This window comes from Aptenodytes patagonicus, chromosome 7, assembly GCF_965638725.1.
Source record: "Aptenodytes patagonicus chromosome 7, bAptPat1.pri.cur, whole genome shotgun sequence".
NCBI classification, from domain to species: Eukaryota; Metazoa; Chordata; class Aves; order Sphenisciformes; family Spheniscidae; genus Aptenodytes; species Aptenodytes patagonicus.
In genome coordinates this window covers 23,507,386-23,526,939 of record NC_134955.1, presented here as the reverse complement: position 1 = coordinate 23,526,939, position 19,554 = coordinate 23,507,386, and the positions used below count along the sequence as shown (strand labels likewise).

Genomic DNA, 19,554 nt, shown 5'->3' with positions numbered 1-19,554 from the left:
CTTGGTGAAGTAAGGAGGGGGGCCAGCAAAACCGCAACCATGGACTTCCGGAGGGTGGACTTTGGCCTGTTCAGGACGCTGGTTGAGAGAGTCCCTTGGGAGACGGTCCTGAAGGGCAAAGGGGTCCAGGAAGGCTGGACGTTCTTCAAGAAGGAAGTCTTAAAGGCGCAGGAGCAGGCTGTCCCCATACGCCGTAAGAAGAACGGGCGGGGAAGATGACCGGCCTGGCTGAATGGGGAGCTCTTGCTGGGACTCAGGAAAAAAAGGAGAGTTTCCCACCTGTGGAAGAAAGGGCAAGTGACTCAAGAAGAGTACAGGGATCTCGTTAAATCATGCAGAGAGGAAATGAGAAAGACAAAAGCCCAGCTAGAACGCAATCTGGCCGCTGTCATTAGAGACAACAAAAAATGTTTTTACAAATACATTAACGACAAGAAGAGAGCCAAGGACACTCTCCATCCTTTATTGGATGCAGGGGGAAACATTGTCACCGAAGATGAGGAAAAGGCTGAGGTACTTAATGCCTTCTTTGCCTCAGTCTTTAACAGGCAGACCAGTTATCCTCAGGGTACTCAGCCCCCTGAGCTGGAAGACAGGGACAGCGAGCAGGATGAACCACCCATAATCCAAGAGGAAGCAGTCAATGACCTGCTACGCCACCTGGACACTCACAAGTCTATGGGGCCGGATGGGATCCACCCAAGAGTGCTGAGGGAGCTGGCGGAGGAGCTTGCCAAGCCTCTCTCCATCATTTATCAGCAGTCCTGGTTAATGGGGGAGGTCCCAGGCGACTGGAGCCTTGCCAATGTGATGCCCATCTACAAGAAGGGCCGGAAGGAGGATCCGGGGAACTACAGGCCTGTCAGCCTGACCTCAGTGCCGGGGAAGATGATGGAGCACTTCATCTTGAGGGCGCTCACAAGGCATGTGCAGGACAACCAGGGGATCGGGCTCAGCCAGCACGGGTTCATGAGAGGCAGGTCCTGCTTGACCAACCTGATCGCCTTCTATGACCAGGTGACCCGCCTAGTGGATGAGGGAAAGGCTGTGGATGTGGTCTACCTGGACTTCAGTAAGGCCTTTGACACCGTCTCCCACAGCATTCTCCTAGAGAAGCTGGCGGCTCATGGCTTAGACAGGTGTACTCTGCGCTGGGTCAAAAACTGGCTGGACAGCCGGGCCCAGAGAGTTGTGGTGAATGGAGTTACATCCAGCTGGTGGCTGGTCACGAGCAGTGTTCCCCAGGGCTCAGTTTTGGGGCCGGTCTTGTTCAATATCTTTATCAATGATCTGGATGAGGGGATTGAGTGCGCCCTCAGTAAGTTTGCAGACGACACCAAGTTGGGCGGGAGTGTTGATCTGCTCGAGGGTAGGAAGGCTCTGCAGAGGGACCTGGACAGGCTGGATCGATGGGCTGAGGCCAACTGTATGAGGTTCAACAAGGCCAAGTGCCAGGTCCTGCACTTCGGCCACAGCAACCCCATGCAGCACTACAGGCTTGGGGAAGAGTGGCTGGAAAGCTGCCTGTCGGGAAAGGACCTGGGGGTGCTGGTTGACAGCCGGCTGAACATGAGCCGGCAGTGTGCCCAGGCGGCCAAGGCGGCCAATGGCATCCTGGCCTGTATCAGAAATAGTGTGGCCAGCAGGAGTAGGGAAGTGATCGTGCCCCTGTACTCGGCACTGGTGAGGCCGCACCTTGAATACTGTGTTCAGTTTTGGGCCCCTCACTACAAGAAGGACGTCGAGGTGCTGGAGCGTGTCCAGAGAAGGGCAACGAGGCTGGTGAGGGGTCTGGAGAGCAAGTCTTATGAGGATCAGCTGAGGGAACTGGGGTTGTTTAGCCTGGAGAAAAGGAGGCTGAGGGGAGACCTCATCGCGCTCTACAACTACCTGAAAGGAGGTTGTAGCAAGGTGGGTGTCGGTCTCTTCTCCCAAGTAACAAGCGATAGGACGAGAGGAAATGGCCTCAAGTTGCGCCAGGGGAGGTTTAGATTGGACGTGAGGAAAAATTTCTTTACTGAAAGAGTGGTTAAACATTGGAACAGGCTGCCCAGGGAAGTGGTTGAGTCCCCATCCCTGGAAGTATTTAAAAGTCGTGTAGATGAGGTGCTTAGGGACATGGTTTAGTGGGCATGGTGGTGTTGGGTTGACGGTTGGACTCGATGATCTTAGAGGTCTTTTCCAACCTTAATGATTCTATGATTATTTTCTTGTGAGTTACAGCCAAGCTCCAAATATTCAGCTGGAAGTCTCTAAGCCCTCTGACTTCATAGGAATTCTGCACATACAGAAAGGAAAGACTAATCAAATCTTTAACGGATTAGACAAACTAATCAAATGGCAATAACCAAGGAACTGAGGACCAAAGTCCTGCTCTGTAACAGCTTCTTTCAGTGACCCTTAATCTGTGTGGTTTGGTTTCTTTGTGCAGTCACAGGTATAGATGAGGAAAATATATTTAATTACTAAAAGGTCGTCCATTCTGGTGGTAATAAAGACCACACAAGCACCTATGATAGACAAATAACTACGGACACTAGGTTTCTATTTACTTTTTAGAGGTGGGAGAGTTAAAATTATTACAGATGTATGAACAGTTCAACACAACTCAAAATGCTCATAATTGGAATTCTTAAAGAATTTCACTGTGAATTCAAAATTAGTCTCATCTATTTTAAGCCCAGGATGAAATCATTTTAATAAGTAGGGACAACATTTTCATTAAGTATTTCCACTTTATAGAACTCTCTCTTAGCACCCACGCTCCTTTGTGGAGAAACTTTGGTAATCAGCATACTTTCAATACAAAATAGAAGTGCAGAAAAATGTAGAAACGTTGCTAACAAGAAGTGTTCTGTAATTGTGAAAAATCTTGAAAAAAAAACCTGCTCACCAGGACACAGTGTAATAAATATTCCTTATAATTTATTATCTCATTACCTCTTAGAGTGAGGAAATGAGTACTTTAATTTGGGGAATTTGGGGAATTTGTGGAATTTTGTAGCAACAGAAGAACTGAGGAAGAACATCTTTTTTAGAGGAGAAACAGTGCTTTAAACAATGTCCATACACTTGCATCCAAAGACAGACAATGATAGTGAATATGAAGGCGGGGGGAACCTACCATTGCATGTCTCTTCATCTGTGTCTATATCTTCCAAATCTAAGTACTTGTCCACCTGCCGTAAGAAACCCAAATTGGAAAGTAGATTAAAATGTATTAATTCCATTTCTTATAGTACAAAATAGAGCGAAGCAAACAAGCATTACATTGCCTGCTTCATCTTCCTCATTCTCCCCTTCGTCCTTCCAAGAAAGCATAAGAATTTTCTTCGAAATGTGTAACCCAAAGGAAATACTTTTAAGTATAGGCAAAGAATTGCTGCCAAAATTGCTGCATATCAACTACAGTGACAGGAAAGAAGCTCAAGCTGTACAGCAACTTTTTCAGGAACTTAGTGGGAAGATGGAGAAGTAAAATATTTTCATAGAAAAAAGATACATGATATGTTACTCTGCAGTTTTGCAAGCTCACTGCATATGGCACAGAGACAATACACACTGTAGGCAAAGTAGAGCTTAATTCTTCTGTTTTGATACTAATGGTGAACTGAATGGGAAATAAAAAAGCTAAGAATTATTACATTTTTAGTATTTCATCTGGGACATTGCACTACTGTTTTTTCAGGCTGATGTCCCTTCAAAACGGTCTAAACTATCTAAAACATACCACAAGAAAAGACATTGCTTGTTTCAGGTAGCACTCTGAATAGACGCATAGGATGAGAGTGAAAGGCCTTTCCCAGCCTATGTGCAAATAGTGTTACCATGGAGGATTTACTATATGCACTGGGTAGTCTTCCATGCAGTAATTAGAGATCCTCTTAGATAATTTTTTCCAACCTCATTCGACACCATTCTCATCAACACTTACATAACCTTTACACTTTAAAAGTACATACTCATTAACATTTGAAAAAAAATTTGGATGGTGATGCTCTCATCCTTCTTTCCCACAGATGGGAAAGAAATACATCAACAAATTGCAAGTACTTTGTAAATGAATAAAGCAAAGATCAGTCATGTTCTACTCATAATCCCCACTCTGAAGAAAATCAAAGAAAATCCCACCTTCACTCTTTCAGACAGACTGAGATCATTTCCATCAGAGCCACCAGCTTTCCAGCTCTCATTCATCACTGTCTGTAGATAGACAGGCAGAAATACTTACATGCATGAAACAGAACCAAAATCACAGTCAAAGCTCCTACTGGTTTACACATACAGATCCTTTATGGTGTATTTAAAATTTTTAAACAATTGAATGCAATGCTCCTGAAAATAGAACGTATGCAGGTAATCCTCTGAAGTCCTACACAGGACCAGACTGAATCAATTGGAACAACAGTGCAAGTAATCATAACACGCCTAAAAAGCAGCATTTAGAACAGAAGCATTGTTTTCAATAGCAGTTTTTTCCTTCTTTCCTTTCCACAGAGCAAGCTTAGAGGTTACAGTGGCCAACTTACTGCATTACAGTCTCCTCCTGCTACGACACTAGCAATTTTTCTGATGCATTCTACTATTACTGTATTTGTTTCTTAAACTGCTAATGTGACAAAAATGTGCAGCCATGCCTGAAACTTTTTTCTGTAGCAACAAAGACAAGTATTAAGATGTTACATTAAATAAAGGATAATGGAAGTTGTACATTGCTTTATGGGGCAGAAAGCCAATTCAAAGTAAGACACCCAAAGGCAGTCTATCCCAATGAGGCAATCATATTCTTCATGAGAAAAATGGCAAAAAGATTCTTGTCATTTTATTATACAATCAACTGACAGAATGTGATTGTTTTAAAAGCCTTCCTTGATTCCACCTCAAAGGCATGTGCTAGTAGGGAGGAAAATGACAGCTTGTGCTCTTTGACTGAGGCCTGGCAGGCCCATCATTTGAAGGTACTTAAGTGTGTTGCTCTGTATATTGCACCTGCTACTTCTTTTTTAATAAAAAGTTTAATGAAGGGAATTTTTGAGTACAGGCTAGATCACAGCTTAGTTATTTGTTATTCAGGCAGGAGGGCAGAAGTTCTTAACAAGCGGACTCTGATTTCTATCTCGCTCTCTCCAGATGATGTCTGTCGTTTACTTTAGGTAGCTGAAGCAATCTAGCTTCGGTAACACAGAATTCAGTACTTGCTGAAATCCCGAAGAAACAAAATAAATCTGTGCATGCTGGCACCCATACTCACAAGACTTTTTCCTTTTTGCCACCCTCTACTGTTAACTGCAGTCTTCAGTGAAAGCATTACTAAGGTCCTTGCAGGGTGCCTTATTTATTAGTCAGATTATGGCAGCTCTTCAGTAGAGCAAATGCCACTGCCAAACATGATCCCTGCAGGTGCCTCTGTAAGCATTACACACTTAGGTAGTATTTTAAATATTTGCCTTGGATGGGATAAATACCATTAGCCTCTAATATTTGGACAGTATATCTCCCTGTATTTTCAACTGTTTGAATGTGGTGCTTGTCCACATGGACAAATGTTAACTCATTACCTCATTCTCATTTGGCATCTGTGGTGGAAGAGACACCCACGTTTCTTTGCTTCTTCCAGGTGAGCCATCCTGTTTATTTCTGTTGGATAATTCAGAAGTAGAAAATGTTTTTCTTAGGGATTCCACTTTACTTCCTTGAATTGTATTCCCCTCTTCCTCTGCAATGAGAATCACACCAGATCAGATTACATAATGCACTATCCAAGAAAAAGAAAAATGTGAATTTCATTAGATCTAATATTGACTTATTTTACACATTCACTTTTCCTCTCATGCTCAGAGCTTCCATGTGCATCATATACATGTATTTTGCAATCTTTATCATAAAACCGAATATGCAGTTTGAACTTCAAGTGCACAGAGTTATCACCTGTTCCCCAATACTGAAGAATTCATCATCTCAAAAGCTTATGCAATATACAGAAAACTTGATAGAATAACCCGAGAGCTGAAAATACCCAAAAAAAGCAAGACAGTAAGTAGGGTTACACCTTAGTTTTTATTGAAAAACTTTGTTTAAATGCTCTCTGAATGCTGCACAAAATGGCAGATAACATTCATGCCCATGCTTTCATCTGGCACTGCAAACACCAGCACATATGAAGAGAGTGTTTTCTTTGCGACACCACTATAAACCCCACAGCAACTGCACACACTCAGTAGAGCTATTTTAGATGTACATTTTTAGAATTAAAACCAGAACCCCCCCCCTCATTCCCCAACACCAACACACACTCCCAACACTTACATGTCTAGTTTTACATGTCACATAAGCAACTGTGCTTATGTGAGATCTGTACTCACAAAATCACTTGATATCTTAAGCAGTTCAAGGGCACATATTCCTTCACATACCTAACCGATGGTGTACCTTCTTATCAAGCACAAGAAAGGACTCTGATTTTGATCATAGTACAGCAATGATCTGGTCCAAAAATGGAGTACTTCTTGCATTTTCTACCTCAATATCTTGGTATCACCCTGTTTATACTGACTATCAGCCCAAACATGCGCCCCGTGTGTAAACCTCACAACCATTAGAGCAAACGCCCATGTTGACTAGTCTATACCAGTCATATACTGAGCCTTGGCAGTTCTTGTCAGAGCTGATACTGATACTGGCTGTGAGTCCGCCCAGGGCCAGCACCCACAGAGTTCTCAGGTGTCCATGGGCACCACTGCCAGAATCTCCACCAGTCCAGGTGATGAGATGCATTGACAGGTCCTATAACTAGCCCCTGTATCTTTAGTTAGTAAAATACCTCATTTGAGCTAGTTTCTTTAGACACTGCTGCTTTCCGTGTTTAACAACTATAGTATGCTCTTGACTTAGCTTATTACCGATTTGATTTCCTCCCTATATCAGCAATCTGATTGGGTGGGAAAAGTTTCCAAGTAATTTTTTTTTTATTGGGATCAGACTAACAAACAGCAGTATGCCAGTGATATTTAATTGCCAGAAGTTTAGGTCCTGAGATTAAAGATTAAATACAGATGTTCAAGCACGGTTTGTTCCTTTATGGGATTCCTTTGGTCTTGAAAGACAGACTGGAAAAATGTTTTGCCAGTGCATTGACAGAAGATTGGAATAACTTCTCTCATGTTTATTTTATACATCAATAGTGGCTAATTGGGCCCTCACTGAAAATAGGGAAGTATTCAGAAACAAAACTGAGTCTTTCAATGATAGCTTTATCTTTCCGACCTTTAACAACTCCTTGGACAACAAGAGCAAAGTTAAGACAACTATTAGACAACTAGCTTCTGACTGTACTACCAGCCAGGTCCATGGGGCACAGAGCAGCCAGCAGAATTAGGATACAGCTAGGTGATACTCAAACGAAACCTTAACAGTACAGACTGGATCTAGGAGCTGATTACAGATCAGGACAAGTATGTGCATGGAAGTATGGATTTCCGAACCCATGCTGAATAGTTTTTTTTCCTACAACATGGCAAAAAATATACTAATCATGTCCAAAATAAAAAAGCAGGACTTTTTATTTTAAAAGTCCCATTATCAAATATGGAGCAGCTATAGGACAATCAATTCAAATGAACTTCACACCACATGTTCTTAATGAAAAATAAATGCTCATTTAACAGAGTTTCTTAGGTTTAGTTTGAAAAATATACTGTGTAACAATAAGAAACACTGCAGTGCATTTCTAAAGCATAATTATATGTTACAGGCATTGAAGTAATTCTTGTGGAGAGTTTTAATGATGCCCTTGGTGTTACTACATTGAGCCATCCACCAAAGAGTTATTAATCCCCAGGGACAGCTCTGTGCTGCAGTTACTATGACACATAGAAAGGGCTGGCAGTCTGGGCATAACCTGAAGTCCACACTCATAAGAGTCAAGGTTCATAGAAAGTAAATTGCACCAGAACAGAGCAATCTAGCAAACAGATTTTAATGCTCAGACCACAGACGGATCCTCTGAGTAATTCCTAAATCACAGGTCTCTTGATACAACATCTGGCTTCTCCCTGCTTTTTTAGCAAGTGCTTTCCTAAAACAATATTTGGAAACAGCAGTACATACGGGCAATTTCTTCTTCCTACACACTCTCTTTTTCAAGCCATGGAAATGAAGCAGTATTACACAGGAAACCCTCTTTTAAATTCTTGACAGGTAAAATGGTCACCCACTATTGAAGATATTTTTACTGTCACTCTACTTTATAGAAGAACTAGATGACTAGCTCAAAAAGCTTCAATCTTTTGTTATTGTAGTGGTAAAACAGGATGGACTTCCTGTTTTATACTGAGAACTGACAAGTTTGATATTAAAGACTGACAAGCCACAAAATGATATTAATGTATTTTAGAGTATGTGTGTATTAGCAAATTATGCAGTCAACCATCTGCTTATCTATAGAGTACCAATAGGGACTGAGGACCCAGTATCCTTCCTGTGCACATCAGGAGCCTTTATGTATGAGAAGTGAGAAGAAGCTTCTGGAAGCCATACACTTCTCTCAGCCAGATCAACAGAGAGACAAAAGGCATCATCAACTGGAATGATCAGCAATGTAATTCATACAGCCGAAAGGCTCTGAATAAACATGATATTCCTGCACAAGCCCATGCCTACCTTGGATACCACTGTGGTCATTCTTCTGGGATATAAATCGGATCATCCTTCCCCAAAATATAGGTTCTGAATTCTCAAAATAAAATAATATCACTTTTAGCATCAAAAGACCTATGACACATAGTTGGACAGTGATAATTAGACAGTACACATGAGCTGACAAACTTATTTTATTAGGTTATATATTTTCTGGACAGCTGAGCTATTGTCACAGTTAAAAAGCTAGATAGATTAAATGAGCTAATAAGAAATCAAGTGCATTCATAGTATTTATGTGCCATTTACCAACCCCAGACTACAGCTAGAAGCACTATCCCTTTTCCCAAGAGATCTGTCATAAACTGCTGTCAGAAACTTTTTTCTGGTTAAGACCATTGCAGAGTTATTGGGTTATAGAATATTAAACATTACATTTGATGAAACATTCACAACTGCAATGTGATACTAGATTCATGACTGCAAGTGAAGAAAAATTCATAAGGAAAAGAAAAAAGTCTAAGCAACCCAAAGCAGTTGTGAAATGCATGCTGTGGACAGAGTATCAGCTATGCAACCACGTGCATAATGAGGCTATGCCACATAAATTGGAGGGGGGGAGGTGAATCAAACATTGCTAGCCTCAAGCACAGTCCCTCAGGGCCAGTAAGATCCACCTTCAGTTGTCCAAAGTACTGATACCTATAGTTTCTCAATGCATGCATCACATAACTGGCTCTCTTGAAGCAGTAACAGTCACGACCTTAAAAAATATTATTAAATTATTCTAAATTTAAAGAAATTACAATCTGCAGAGAAATATCAGAGCTGTATTCCTTTGACAGCGTTCTGAATTTCAACCATTCCTGTCCTTACTTTTGAAAGAGAAGGGGAAAGAGGAAGGATCACATTCAAGCCAGCAAGAGGATCACTCTGCCTTCCCCCTGACTAAGCGATAATTGACTCATTATTCACAGTCGCAGTTCACAACCTGCCAAGACCCAGATGTACAACACTGGCCTTTACAACATGTGACAGAAGTCCAAAATAAGGGATACAAACACAATAAAAAGTAGCAGAAGGCGGCAACTGAAATGATGGAAAGATTCATATATTCAGTCTGCAGACAGTTTTTCGGTCTTACTTTTTAGAAATTCCACTGTCAGTACCTTAACAATGAAATAACAAGCCAGCTTAGGTCTCTAGAAAAGTAAATCTGTCTCTCAAGAGTAGTATCCATCATAATTGTGTGTCACTGAAAAGTATGCTGCAGACTTCAGAAACATATTTCTATTAGAAAGTATATCCAGCTTGATAATTTTTTTTTCTCTCCCACTATCTATCCTCTATATTGTTTAAAATTCTCTTTGACTTCCAATTTGGAAGTGAATCTTTTGAAAATGTCCACTGATCACCCACATATTTCAAAGAATAATGGAGTCACTTATCACAAAGCCAGAGAAGAGAGCTACCAGGATTATCAGGAAAAACTTCCTGTTAGTGAAATCTGTTAAATGAAATAGTAGCCCCAGAAGAATGATAAAAGTCTCGTGGTTTGAAATGTTTCAAAGCCAGAACAGACGCAGCAATCAATAACATACTGTAGAAAACCTGGTTTGAGATAACACACTAGACAAACAATACAAACTACCAGGTATTTCCCACCTTTTTTCAATTCAATGAATTAATTCCAAAAACAAAAATTGGGTGAGAATGAGAAACAGGTCCCTTTAACTATAAAAAAACCCCAATATAGCAAAGCTACTATTGTAAGTTCCAATTTACTTCTTTGTCCTCAAAATGCTGGACTGAGGGCCAGCAGAAGGCCTGTGAATCCCTTAAATCCCTTCCAAGTTATGCTTTGATGGAAAACCTGGGATTCAAGTAATACAGTAACTTTGTGCAGGACTCCTGAACAAAAAATAATTTTACTCACAGTAGCATGATAAATGCCTTGCACAGAGGTCACGAGTACAAATTCCATGTTCATTCACTATCTCCATTCTCCAAACACATCATCAGCAAACAGCCACATTTTAAAACAAGAACAAACTCTGTCACTGAAATTTTCCATAAAGTATCACTTCGACACGTTCAAAAGACCGCAACATACTGTAGAAGTACCTGTATTTACCTATTCGCAACTATGTAAACCGTTGTATGGTGCTGAGTTCATTTACCCTAAATGCCAAGCTGTAAGAGGGAAAAAAAAATTTCAAGGCCAAAAATCCAATTTCTTGGGAAGATAATTTTCAAAGCCTTCTGTTTCTTTGTGATAATTCAATCAAACAAGCTCCCAGATTTTCTTTAGTAACCCAGTCAAAAATTGCAGCTTCCCTCTGCTTGTATATTGCCCAGCTGAGAATAGAACGTAGTGTTTTATTTTAAAGTTACATAGCCTAGAAAACCTGCTCTGATTTACATTCTCGAGCTATCTTCCTGTTTGCATGTATTTAAATGCATAAATCTGTGTAAATCAATGCAGTTTGTCCAACTTTTCATGACAAAAAGCCCAAATATCCCATACAGTGAGTACCTGGAAGATTTCAGTATTAGGGTCCTATATGCCTGTCCATAAGTAAGAGCAATCCAGATGTAATTCAGGCACCTAAACTTTGTTATGTAGTGTTGTTTTAAGAGTCTTAGGGCATCCTGCCTAGCCTCCTGCTGCCACCCAAAAAGGCAATGGATGTTCCATAGATACTATATCATATCTGCCAACCCTCAGCATCTGAATTGTCTATCCTCTAGCTATGAGAATTCCTAAAGTCCCATTCCTATCTTCCTCAACCAAAACCCTCACTAATTTCAATGACAGTGATGTCGCAGTAACACTGAGCAAGCAGAACTCTTCTGTCAAAGTAACTTGAACTATACAGCAGTGAAAATAACAACTTACTTGCCTAAGTGTGCAAATGACTATTTGTAACACATCTTGAAAGTCCAATATGTCAAACATTGTGGTCTTTCATTTCTACACTTCACCTCCAATTAACAAGGGCATTTTTGCTGCTGAATCCCCTTTCCTTCACTGCAGTGTCTCCCCAGTGTAACTCACTCATGCATATGGAATTCTTTCCTCTTTACACCAGAACAGAGATTCAGCTGGTGCAGCCTTTTCCCCTAATGTCTTTGATCTTACCCTGATTAAATGACAAATAATCAGCAAAAAGTATTGTTTACCTTTTTTTTTCCTTCAAAAAAGGTCAGCTTTTACTATAACCAGTAACCTGGGCTTGATTAGTTTCTCAGTAATGCCAGTTTCCTGAGGAAATTTCACTACACCATGTCCTCAGCTAGGATAAATACATATTCCATGGACTGGGACAAGAAACTTCAGTGGGACTATTTCTGACTTAAAAGGGTAAACTCTTAAGTCCCAATTATTACTTTTGACTGCCATTTTTGGATACTTCCCTTACTGTAGTATGTTTAAAAACCAGAGAGGAAAGGACTTTTTTTTGTACGTGCTCCTTCAGGGGAAGGATGAATGACTGTTACTCTCAAGTATATTTCAGCCACTCTCACACCCCTGCTTTAGCTTAATGTCCAAGCAATACCTCTTCAAAACTAACTCAGCTCTTAATTTTCAAAAGTTTAACTGTTCTTTTACTGTATCAGTATCTCTTCCTTTTTCCTTAATGGAAGCTATATGTTCTGGTTTTATGTAGTGTTTATCTGTATCAATATCTATGTCTCTGTTGTGCTTTAGATAGTGTCAGTGTTAGAAAAGGGGCAGTATTTCCTGTTTATACCACATTCACCCCAGCTGATCATTTAAAAATATGTATTATTCTTCCACGGTTCAACAGTGGTGTTGCCGGATACCTTCTCCATTTGAATATTATAATGCAGTCAGTTAAATAACAAGGCAAATGTGCACTTGACCATTTCAGCAGCCTGCCATGAGCAAAATCCTGCTTCTTCCAACAGATGACGATGAAAAATAATCTTTAAAAAATTCAGAAAACCATGACAGAAATCTTAGAGCAGATCCTCAGCTGATACTAACCAGCAGAGCCCTATTAAGGGAGCTGTGCCTCTTAATATCTACCAGGGATCAAATGGTATCTATCACTACCAAGCAATGCCAACATACTAGATCAGATTTCTAGTTCTAACAATAAAGAGTGTTTATGTGGTGGAGGAAAAAAACAGCTTCGTAAAGGCACAGGCTGTACAACTGATAGTATTTTGCAATCATAATTTGACAGTGTATCAGGATATAAAAGCTGGAAGACTTTTTCCAGAAGTTGATAAAGGTGGGCCTGCTTCCGATGGCTTCAGAAAATCTACACTGTCCTTTGCAGAATGCAAATAGTGTTACATTTCAGAAATTGTGTTTGAGGGATAGTTTAGGAAGAGCTTTAGACTAGACAGTAACAATGGGAGAATACTAGTTCCATGTACAGGAACTTCACACTTCTTTCTGAGTCTTGGCTACACTGAGCCATACTTTGAACGTTAGCTAAAAAAAAAGAATTTTTTGAATTTATAAATAAATTTGAATTTATTACTTAAATAGGCACTGTGTTTGTTACACTTGCTTTTTTTTTCTTTTTTACATTGACTGTAACCACAAATGTGCTTTAATTCATCCTCAGCACAAGGAAACTACATTAAATACATGTTGGGAGCACTTTAAAAAAGCAGGTGATATACTAATAAATCAGGACAGAATTTATTTTGAAAACCTTCTGTGTACTTGCATTCTAGAAGAATTCACCACTAGCAGGTAAGTAGATAAGCACTGTAAGAAACAAGTGAACTGTATATAATTAAAAGCATCTGACATCTCCATACAAAGTATTCCTTTCTTATAACAATATCATAAAAAGATTACAGCAGGTGGGAACAGATTAATAAAATGTCAGAGAGCCTAAGAGTTTCAAAAACGCTTGATTTTGGATATCATAATTAAGGCATTAAGACATCTTCCAAAAGGCCTGGGTTTTTTTTTTGAAGGCAAATACCTACTTTCTTGAAATTAGGCATTTCTATGTGATTTTATACTGGACATAGAAAAGCACACAATTCTATACAGAGTTCAGCACTAAATTGGAAGTGAGATCACTTGATTTCTATTTCTGATTGTCTTGTTGAGCCACTATATGGCTCTGATCTCTGACATTATTTGCTTTGTGTCATTTCCACATCTGGAAAAAAGGGCTAACAGTGCTTCCTCACCTCACTGCAATGACATGAAACTTAGCCAACAGCTGCATTTAGCACACTTCGATGCCTTTCAAGGCAAGGTGATAAGCTAGGCCAAGAGTTCATTCTGTGTTACTGCTTTTTATAGTACTACAGAATTCAACCATAGCCAATATGCCACTATAGGATGGAATCTGTATCAAAGCATCTACTGCAAAATTACTAAATATTTCCCTTTTCTACATTCTAGAAAATCTAAGTTATGCAACAGAATGAAAATACATTTTTTTCCATCTGAAACAATCTTTAGAAATTGTTTAGTAATAAAGGCGTCACAGAAAAGAACAAAGAATTGCTATTAGTGAAGCACTACTGTTCAAGGGCTGTCAAAGTTTCCAGGAATCCAAGTGCCTCTGTCCTTGTCCAGTGCTGCCAGTGAGCTACTGTGGAAACGAACGCTAGTCATTTCCCCTCTTTATGCCTAATTTTTTTCTGTCTATACAATGGAGATTAAGTACTTTGCATAGCAAATACCACTGAGATCTAAGGACAACAAATATCCATAAAACAGATCAGCTATTATTATTTCAAAAATAATCTATTCTGTTTGTATCCCTATGTCTGGGTTTTTTCTACATTTAGGGGCTCTGTATGATATTTTATTTTATACTGTATTGAATGAAGGTTACATAGAGATAGCTACCAAATTTATGATCAATAGAAAATTGCAAATTTTTTCTCCCAACCAATTCTTTCCAATGATCCAGCACAACACATCAATAAAAAGCTCGGAATTGACGCTGTTTCCCTATTTCATGCCCTGTTTAAGTTCCCTGTGGATGACAGATTAATTTAGTTAGTTTCATTGAACTGCCTAGTTGCTTTTATTGCCAAATCCACTCATAGGAAGAAGGCTGTAAACTTCTCTTGGGGTTAGCATTGTCCTACTGGTCCATTTTTAAAACTAAAGTGAATTTACTGTCATTTCTTATACATTTTTCTGCTATGTTTTCTGCTGTTAAGACTGACATTTGTAAAGTGCCTCCACTGACACTTATGTAGGAAGTCTAAGGTGGTTGTTCTTCCTAAACATGATTAACGAAAAAAGGAAGCAGACAGCTACCATCAAATGGACTGTGAACTAAATACATAGCTCAGCTTTCACTGGGGAATTAAATTAATCTGATCACAACGCAGAATATGGCTCTGCCATGCCACCTGGAAGCAGAGAAGTGGTCAGCCACTTTCCAACTTCCTCCACTTGACAGCTTGCTCGGCACAGAAGCATCAAAACAACAGCACTGAGGCTACGAAGTATATATCCAAGGTTCAGTTTGCTTAGAGATGGGTCTGCTCAAAGTCCTCAGACTTCAGCGCGCTGCCAGGCAGTGTGAGGTATATGAAATAGTGCAAAATTAACAGCAGGAATGGACTGAATTTAATCCCAGTGGTCAAATGTCCAGGACCATGGAAAAAATATGAATCTAAACTTGGGTTTGGATAAGAACTTTATTCATGGCAGCATTTCTCTGTGCAGCTGACTGATCCAGGATCCCATATTTTTAGAAGTAGGAGAGGAGTAATTTAAAATCTAGATGAAAAATTTGAAGCTTGGACCTTTTTTTTTGTTTTTTCTGTCTTTTTTCTAGAAAGTCAAAAGAGATATTTTATGCTCCAGTGAATTTCCCAATCTTTCTCTGAGTTTAGAAAAATGAGCAGATGCTGCCTTCTAATTTTGGACATCATAGTTCTCTCCACCAGATTTCAAACACTCCTCCTAAGATTTGAAAGAGCCTCTTGCCCTGTGTGGCACTTTTTTTAAAAAGCAGGGATTGGGTCTATTTCCACAAGATCTTGTCCAAAGTTCTTCTAGGAAGTGTTAGTTCTCAAGAGACCACTCATTGACCACATCTACAGAAATCTGTGTCATCAATTCCTTTGTAAATCCAGCTGTTATGAGGCTTCTTCAACTGCACAGTCAAGAAATCACTCTTAAGATTTTTCTTTGGACTTAAAAAACATAGTAGAGTTGTACAACCTCAAAGCAAATGCCAGTTAGCTGTTTTATTATCAGATTGTTTTCATACTCAAAGCTAAAGAGCAAACTAACAAAACTAAATATGTAACTTGGCATAAGCATAAGGGGGTTCAGTGATTCTAAGAGCAGCACAAATGACTGTATTAAAATAGATGACTAATAAAATGATTCCTCTTACTTTGCTCAAATCTTTGCTTTGGATTTGCACAAGAGGTGGTCATTTTTTTTCCAGATGCCAAAAACTTCTGCAAAGATTTACAGCAAGCATGTAAAATTTAATCTTTCTGGACCCGTGCTCTAATTACTGAATTATATTCCCATGGGTTCACCAGCCCTTTCACCTATCTATTAATTTTGTTAATATTATCCTTTTGACAAAAAACACACTTCGGATGCTGTACGTAGGAAAACTAAGGCTTACTAGAATCTTAACCTAGCCCTGAAGTGTCCATCCATTACAGAATCAATAAAAAGGGTTAAAAAATTTTCCAATTATGGAGGGAGCGCTCCCATACTTTTTAAATATTATGCATTTAAGATATATAGGCCATGTTCTGTTGGAGTATATATGTTTTAAATGCTGAGCTCAGAGTTTTAAAATGACATTTAAGTATGTTTATCCGTGTCCCATCAGATCTGGTAGAAGTGAGGTAAAAGCCTTACTATAGGATTTACTTGTCAATTAGTTTATGAACTCTCATTCTGTCACAGCAGCAAGCACACTTTAAAAAACAGAATCATTGTTTTTTTAGGAATACTAAAATCAGGAAGATTAAATTCCTATATCAAAGATATAATTTTATGGTCCAACTAAGTTATAACGTATCTGTGTGCTATATAAACCATACACATATCGCTAAATGAATTGCACAGAATTTAGAAGGACCTTATTTTGACTCCAAATCTTGTTCTACTTGAGCTTAGAGAGTATCTTTTCAAATAACGCAAGGAAGAACAGTATCTCTATTCTTACTTTATAGAGTAGCCAAAGGTAATATCACACATTCAGATATAAAAAGACAACATTCTAAAAATGCAATTTTCTTGATTAGGGTATTATCAATCCTTAAAAAGCCAATGAAAGTCAGGAATGAAAAAATTCATTAATACTGTTTCCCATATTTACAAGAATGGAACTATTCTGTCAGCAGAAGACCCTAATGTGCTCACAGGGGGTTACTCCAGGCTAACATTTATAGCCTCAAAGGGTTCTTTTTAGATAGGCTAGAACAGTCAAGGATGCTTGGGTTTTTGTACTCAAGGTATATTCTTTTCAATTTCACTGTGCGTAAATTTAACTAATGAAGAAAAATGAAACATTAGTTAGGAAATCAGATTCTTATGAGATGCTTTCAAGAATAATGTAGAAACACCTTGTGAAAATATCCTTGCAATCCCAACTAGAGAGCTAGTACAAATTCATGCACAAATGAAAATCACCTTATATAAATATGGTACCCTGTGAAATCAGTGGGATCCAATCCCATTAGTTATATGTCTGTTTCCAATGTTATGACAGTCAAAAATCTATCAGATGGTGATGTTTTTCAAGGAATTTTTTTTTAAGAGCTCCTATATATTTACATACACAACTGAATGGGCTTGGTTATTTGTGTACACAAATAGCTACCTCCATATCTAATTAGCAGGACTGCAAATTCTGACATTAATGCTCATTGTACAAAGATTTAGTGTGTGAATCAACACCATTATCAGGCCAAATTCAGAAAGGTAATCTGAAAATGGTCAGATTTTACTTGACAGTAACCACAAATATACCCCCACAGTAAATATCTGAACTCATACATAAAAGTAAAAATTTCTGGAGCCTATTAGCAGATAGTCTTATTAAGTTATCACAGTTGCTTTTTTAAAAAAAAATTAAAGCCAAGTGGCTATTTTTCAAATGCAAAATTAAGAAACTAAGAATGTGATATTTTATAAAGTATTTGCACTGTTCTGATGCTAAAATGCCTTGTGCTTTAAGTGGAATTTTTGCAGGTCATTAGTTTATAATGCAAACCAGCACCTTTGGGTATTTTTTAAAGGAAAACGAAGGTGGGAGGAAAACAAGCTGAGCTGTTTTGTTTATACCAGCATAGGAAACTACATTTCTAAGCATTTGATTCAGCTAAAGCTCTACCTTTTATACAGTTTTAGTGGCAGATGCTATAGTGACAATAAAAGTGACTGAAATACACGCTGAGGCTTTTTGCAAGTAGCATCATGATATGCAGCATCCTTCTAAGATAGGAGCTATCCCCAGTGTATCAATCGTACATAAAGAAGACCAGAACCTAATTTTCAATCCTCTTATCTCATCCCCCAGTGTCTCCTTTCTCTTCTATTTTTTATTGGGAGGAGACAGAAGGTTGCCACAAGATCATTTCTATGGCAGCTTCGACTCCCCCACTGGTTTTCTGCTCAGTGCCTGTGACTGACACTTAGTTCTGCCTGAAGGACAAGGACAGGACAGACTTCTGAGTGCCAATCAATGGAGCATGCCACATGCTGTAATTGAAAAATACAGTGCTTCTGCAATACAATGAGGACATCATTTTTAGTGCAAAGCTGTGGTAAAGAGAATTGTAAGTGAGTAATATGTAGCTCACATTTATTTTTATTGTCCCTGACTTAACATGGCCAAAAGAAGTGAACCTGAGCTACAGAATTTGGGTGCAGATCTGAACTGCCTGTAATTCAGCAATGTTCAGATCAACGTTAAGCCCCACCTTTGATTTCATCTGCAGAGCATGAGATCTTTTCAGCCTAATCATCCTAATCTGATGTCTTGGTGTGTCTTCAACCAAGTTATTTATTAGCTTGGCGCACACGACAGCATAGCACAGCAAGCCAGTGTTAGTAAATCTGTGAAAGTATCCAAATTGCACACCCCTAATCTTAGGCCATCTCGTGCTATTAAGTACTTTCCTTAGGCTCTTCTTTTATGGAAACTTCTCTAGCAAAACAATGCAGGACGTACTTAGGAAAAGCCTATCCTTCTAGTGCATGCTCCCCCACCTCCCTAAAGCGAGCAAAACCTGGTTAAACACCTGTAGAGACCTACCCTAGCAGTCTGTGAACAAAGCTAAGGAAAGTTGTCCTTAGGGATCCCACTGCTGATAGGAGAAACAAAAGCATCACAAGGATTTGCCTAAGGTCACAAAGCAAGTAAGTAGCAGAACAACACTAAACGCTATTGCTTCTCTTTTTACCTTCCCTTCTGGCTGCAACTTCTAATGGGAGATTTGGGAAGTTACATACCTTTCAAAAGATAAGTGAATGTATTTAGAAACTCTTCATACGACTGCTCATGGCTATTAATAAATTGATCAAGGATGCTGTTCTTTAACAGTTGTTCTCCCATGATCCACACCTTGACAGCTGAACAGGTATATCTGCTTTAGTAGACTGCTTCTGCAATAGAAATAAAAGAGCCATATGTATCTGTAGGCAGAAAACAAATTAACTGAAGAGTCCCTAATTCACATAGATGAGCAGCAGAATGTCAAATTTTTCTTCTCTCCTTGTGAAGTTCTGATCTTGTCAGTGGGAGTTTACACAACATTTCCCCCAAAATGCAAGTGGACATAGTAATTTTAAGTGCAAAGGGACAGACTGTGATCATCTATGTCCTCGGGTAATATGGGCCACAGAAATGCCAACCTCTCTCAGTGGTGTTCATTCCCCCTCTTTTAAGTTGTTTAGTCTTATAACCCCTGCCTTCT

At 39.2% G+C, this 19,554-nt stretch overlaps 1 protein-coding gene across 7 annotated transcripts in view; it reads right to left on the bottom strand.

Moving 5' to 3' along the window:
• The window catches only part of IFTAP (intraflagellar transport associated protein), a 62,313-nt gene that overhangs the window by 30,016 nt on the left and 12,743 nt on the right, over nucleotides 1-19,554 (bottom strand). For 6 of the 7 annotated variants that reach the window (XM_076344385.1, XM_076344381.1, XM_076344380.1 and 3 more), the window contains 4 exons: nucleotides 19,091-19,243; nucleotides 5,559-5,716; nucleotides 4,132-4,203; nucleotides 3,125-3,179 (listed from right to left, as the gene is read on the bottom strand). In XM_076344385.1, the coding sequence (XP_076200500.1) occupies nucleotides 3,125-3,179; nucleotides 4,132-4,203; nucleotides 5,559-5,716; nucleotides 19,091-19,193 (388 nt within the window). In that variant the 5' untranslated portion in view covers nucleotides 19,194-19,243. Of the gene's footprint in view, nucleotides 1-3,124; nucleotides 3,180-4,131; nucleotides 4,204-5,558; nucleotides 5,717-8,658; nucleotides 8,732-19,090; nucleotides 19,244-19,554 lie in introns of those variants that run through there. The other variant, XM_076344384.1, reaches the window with a different exon arrangement.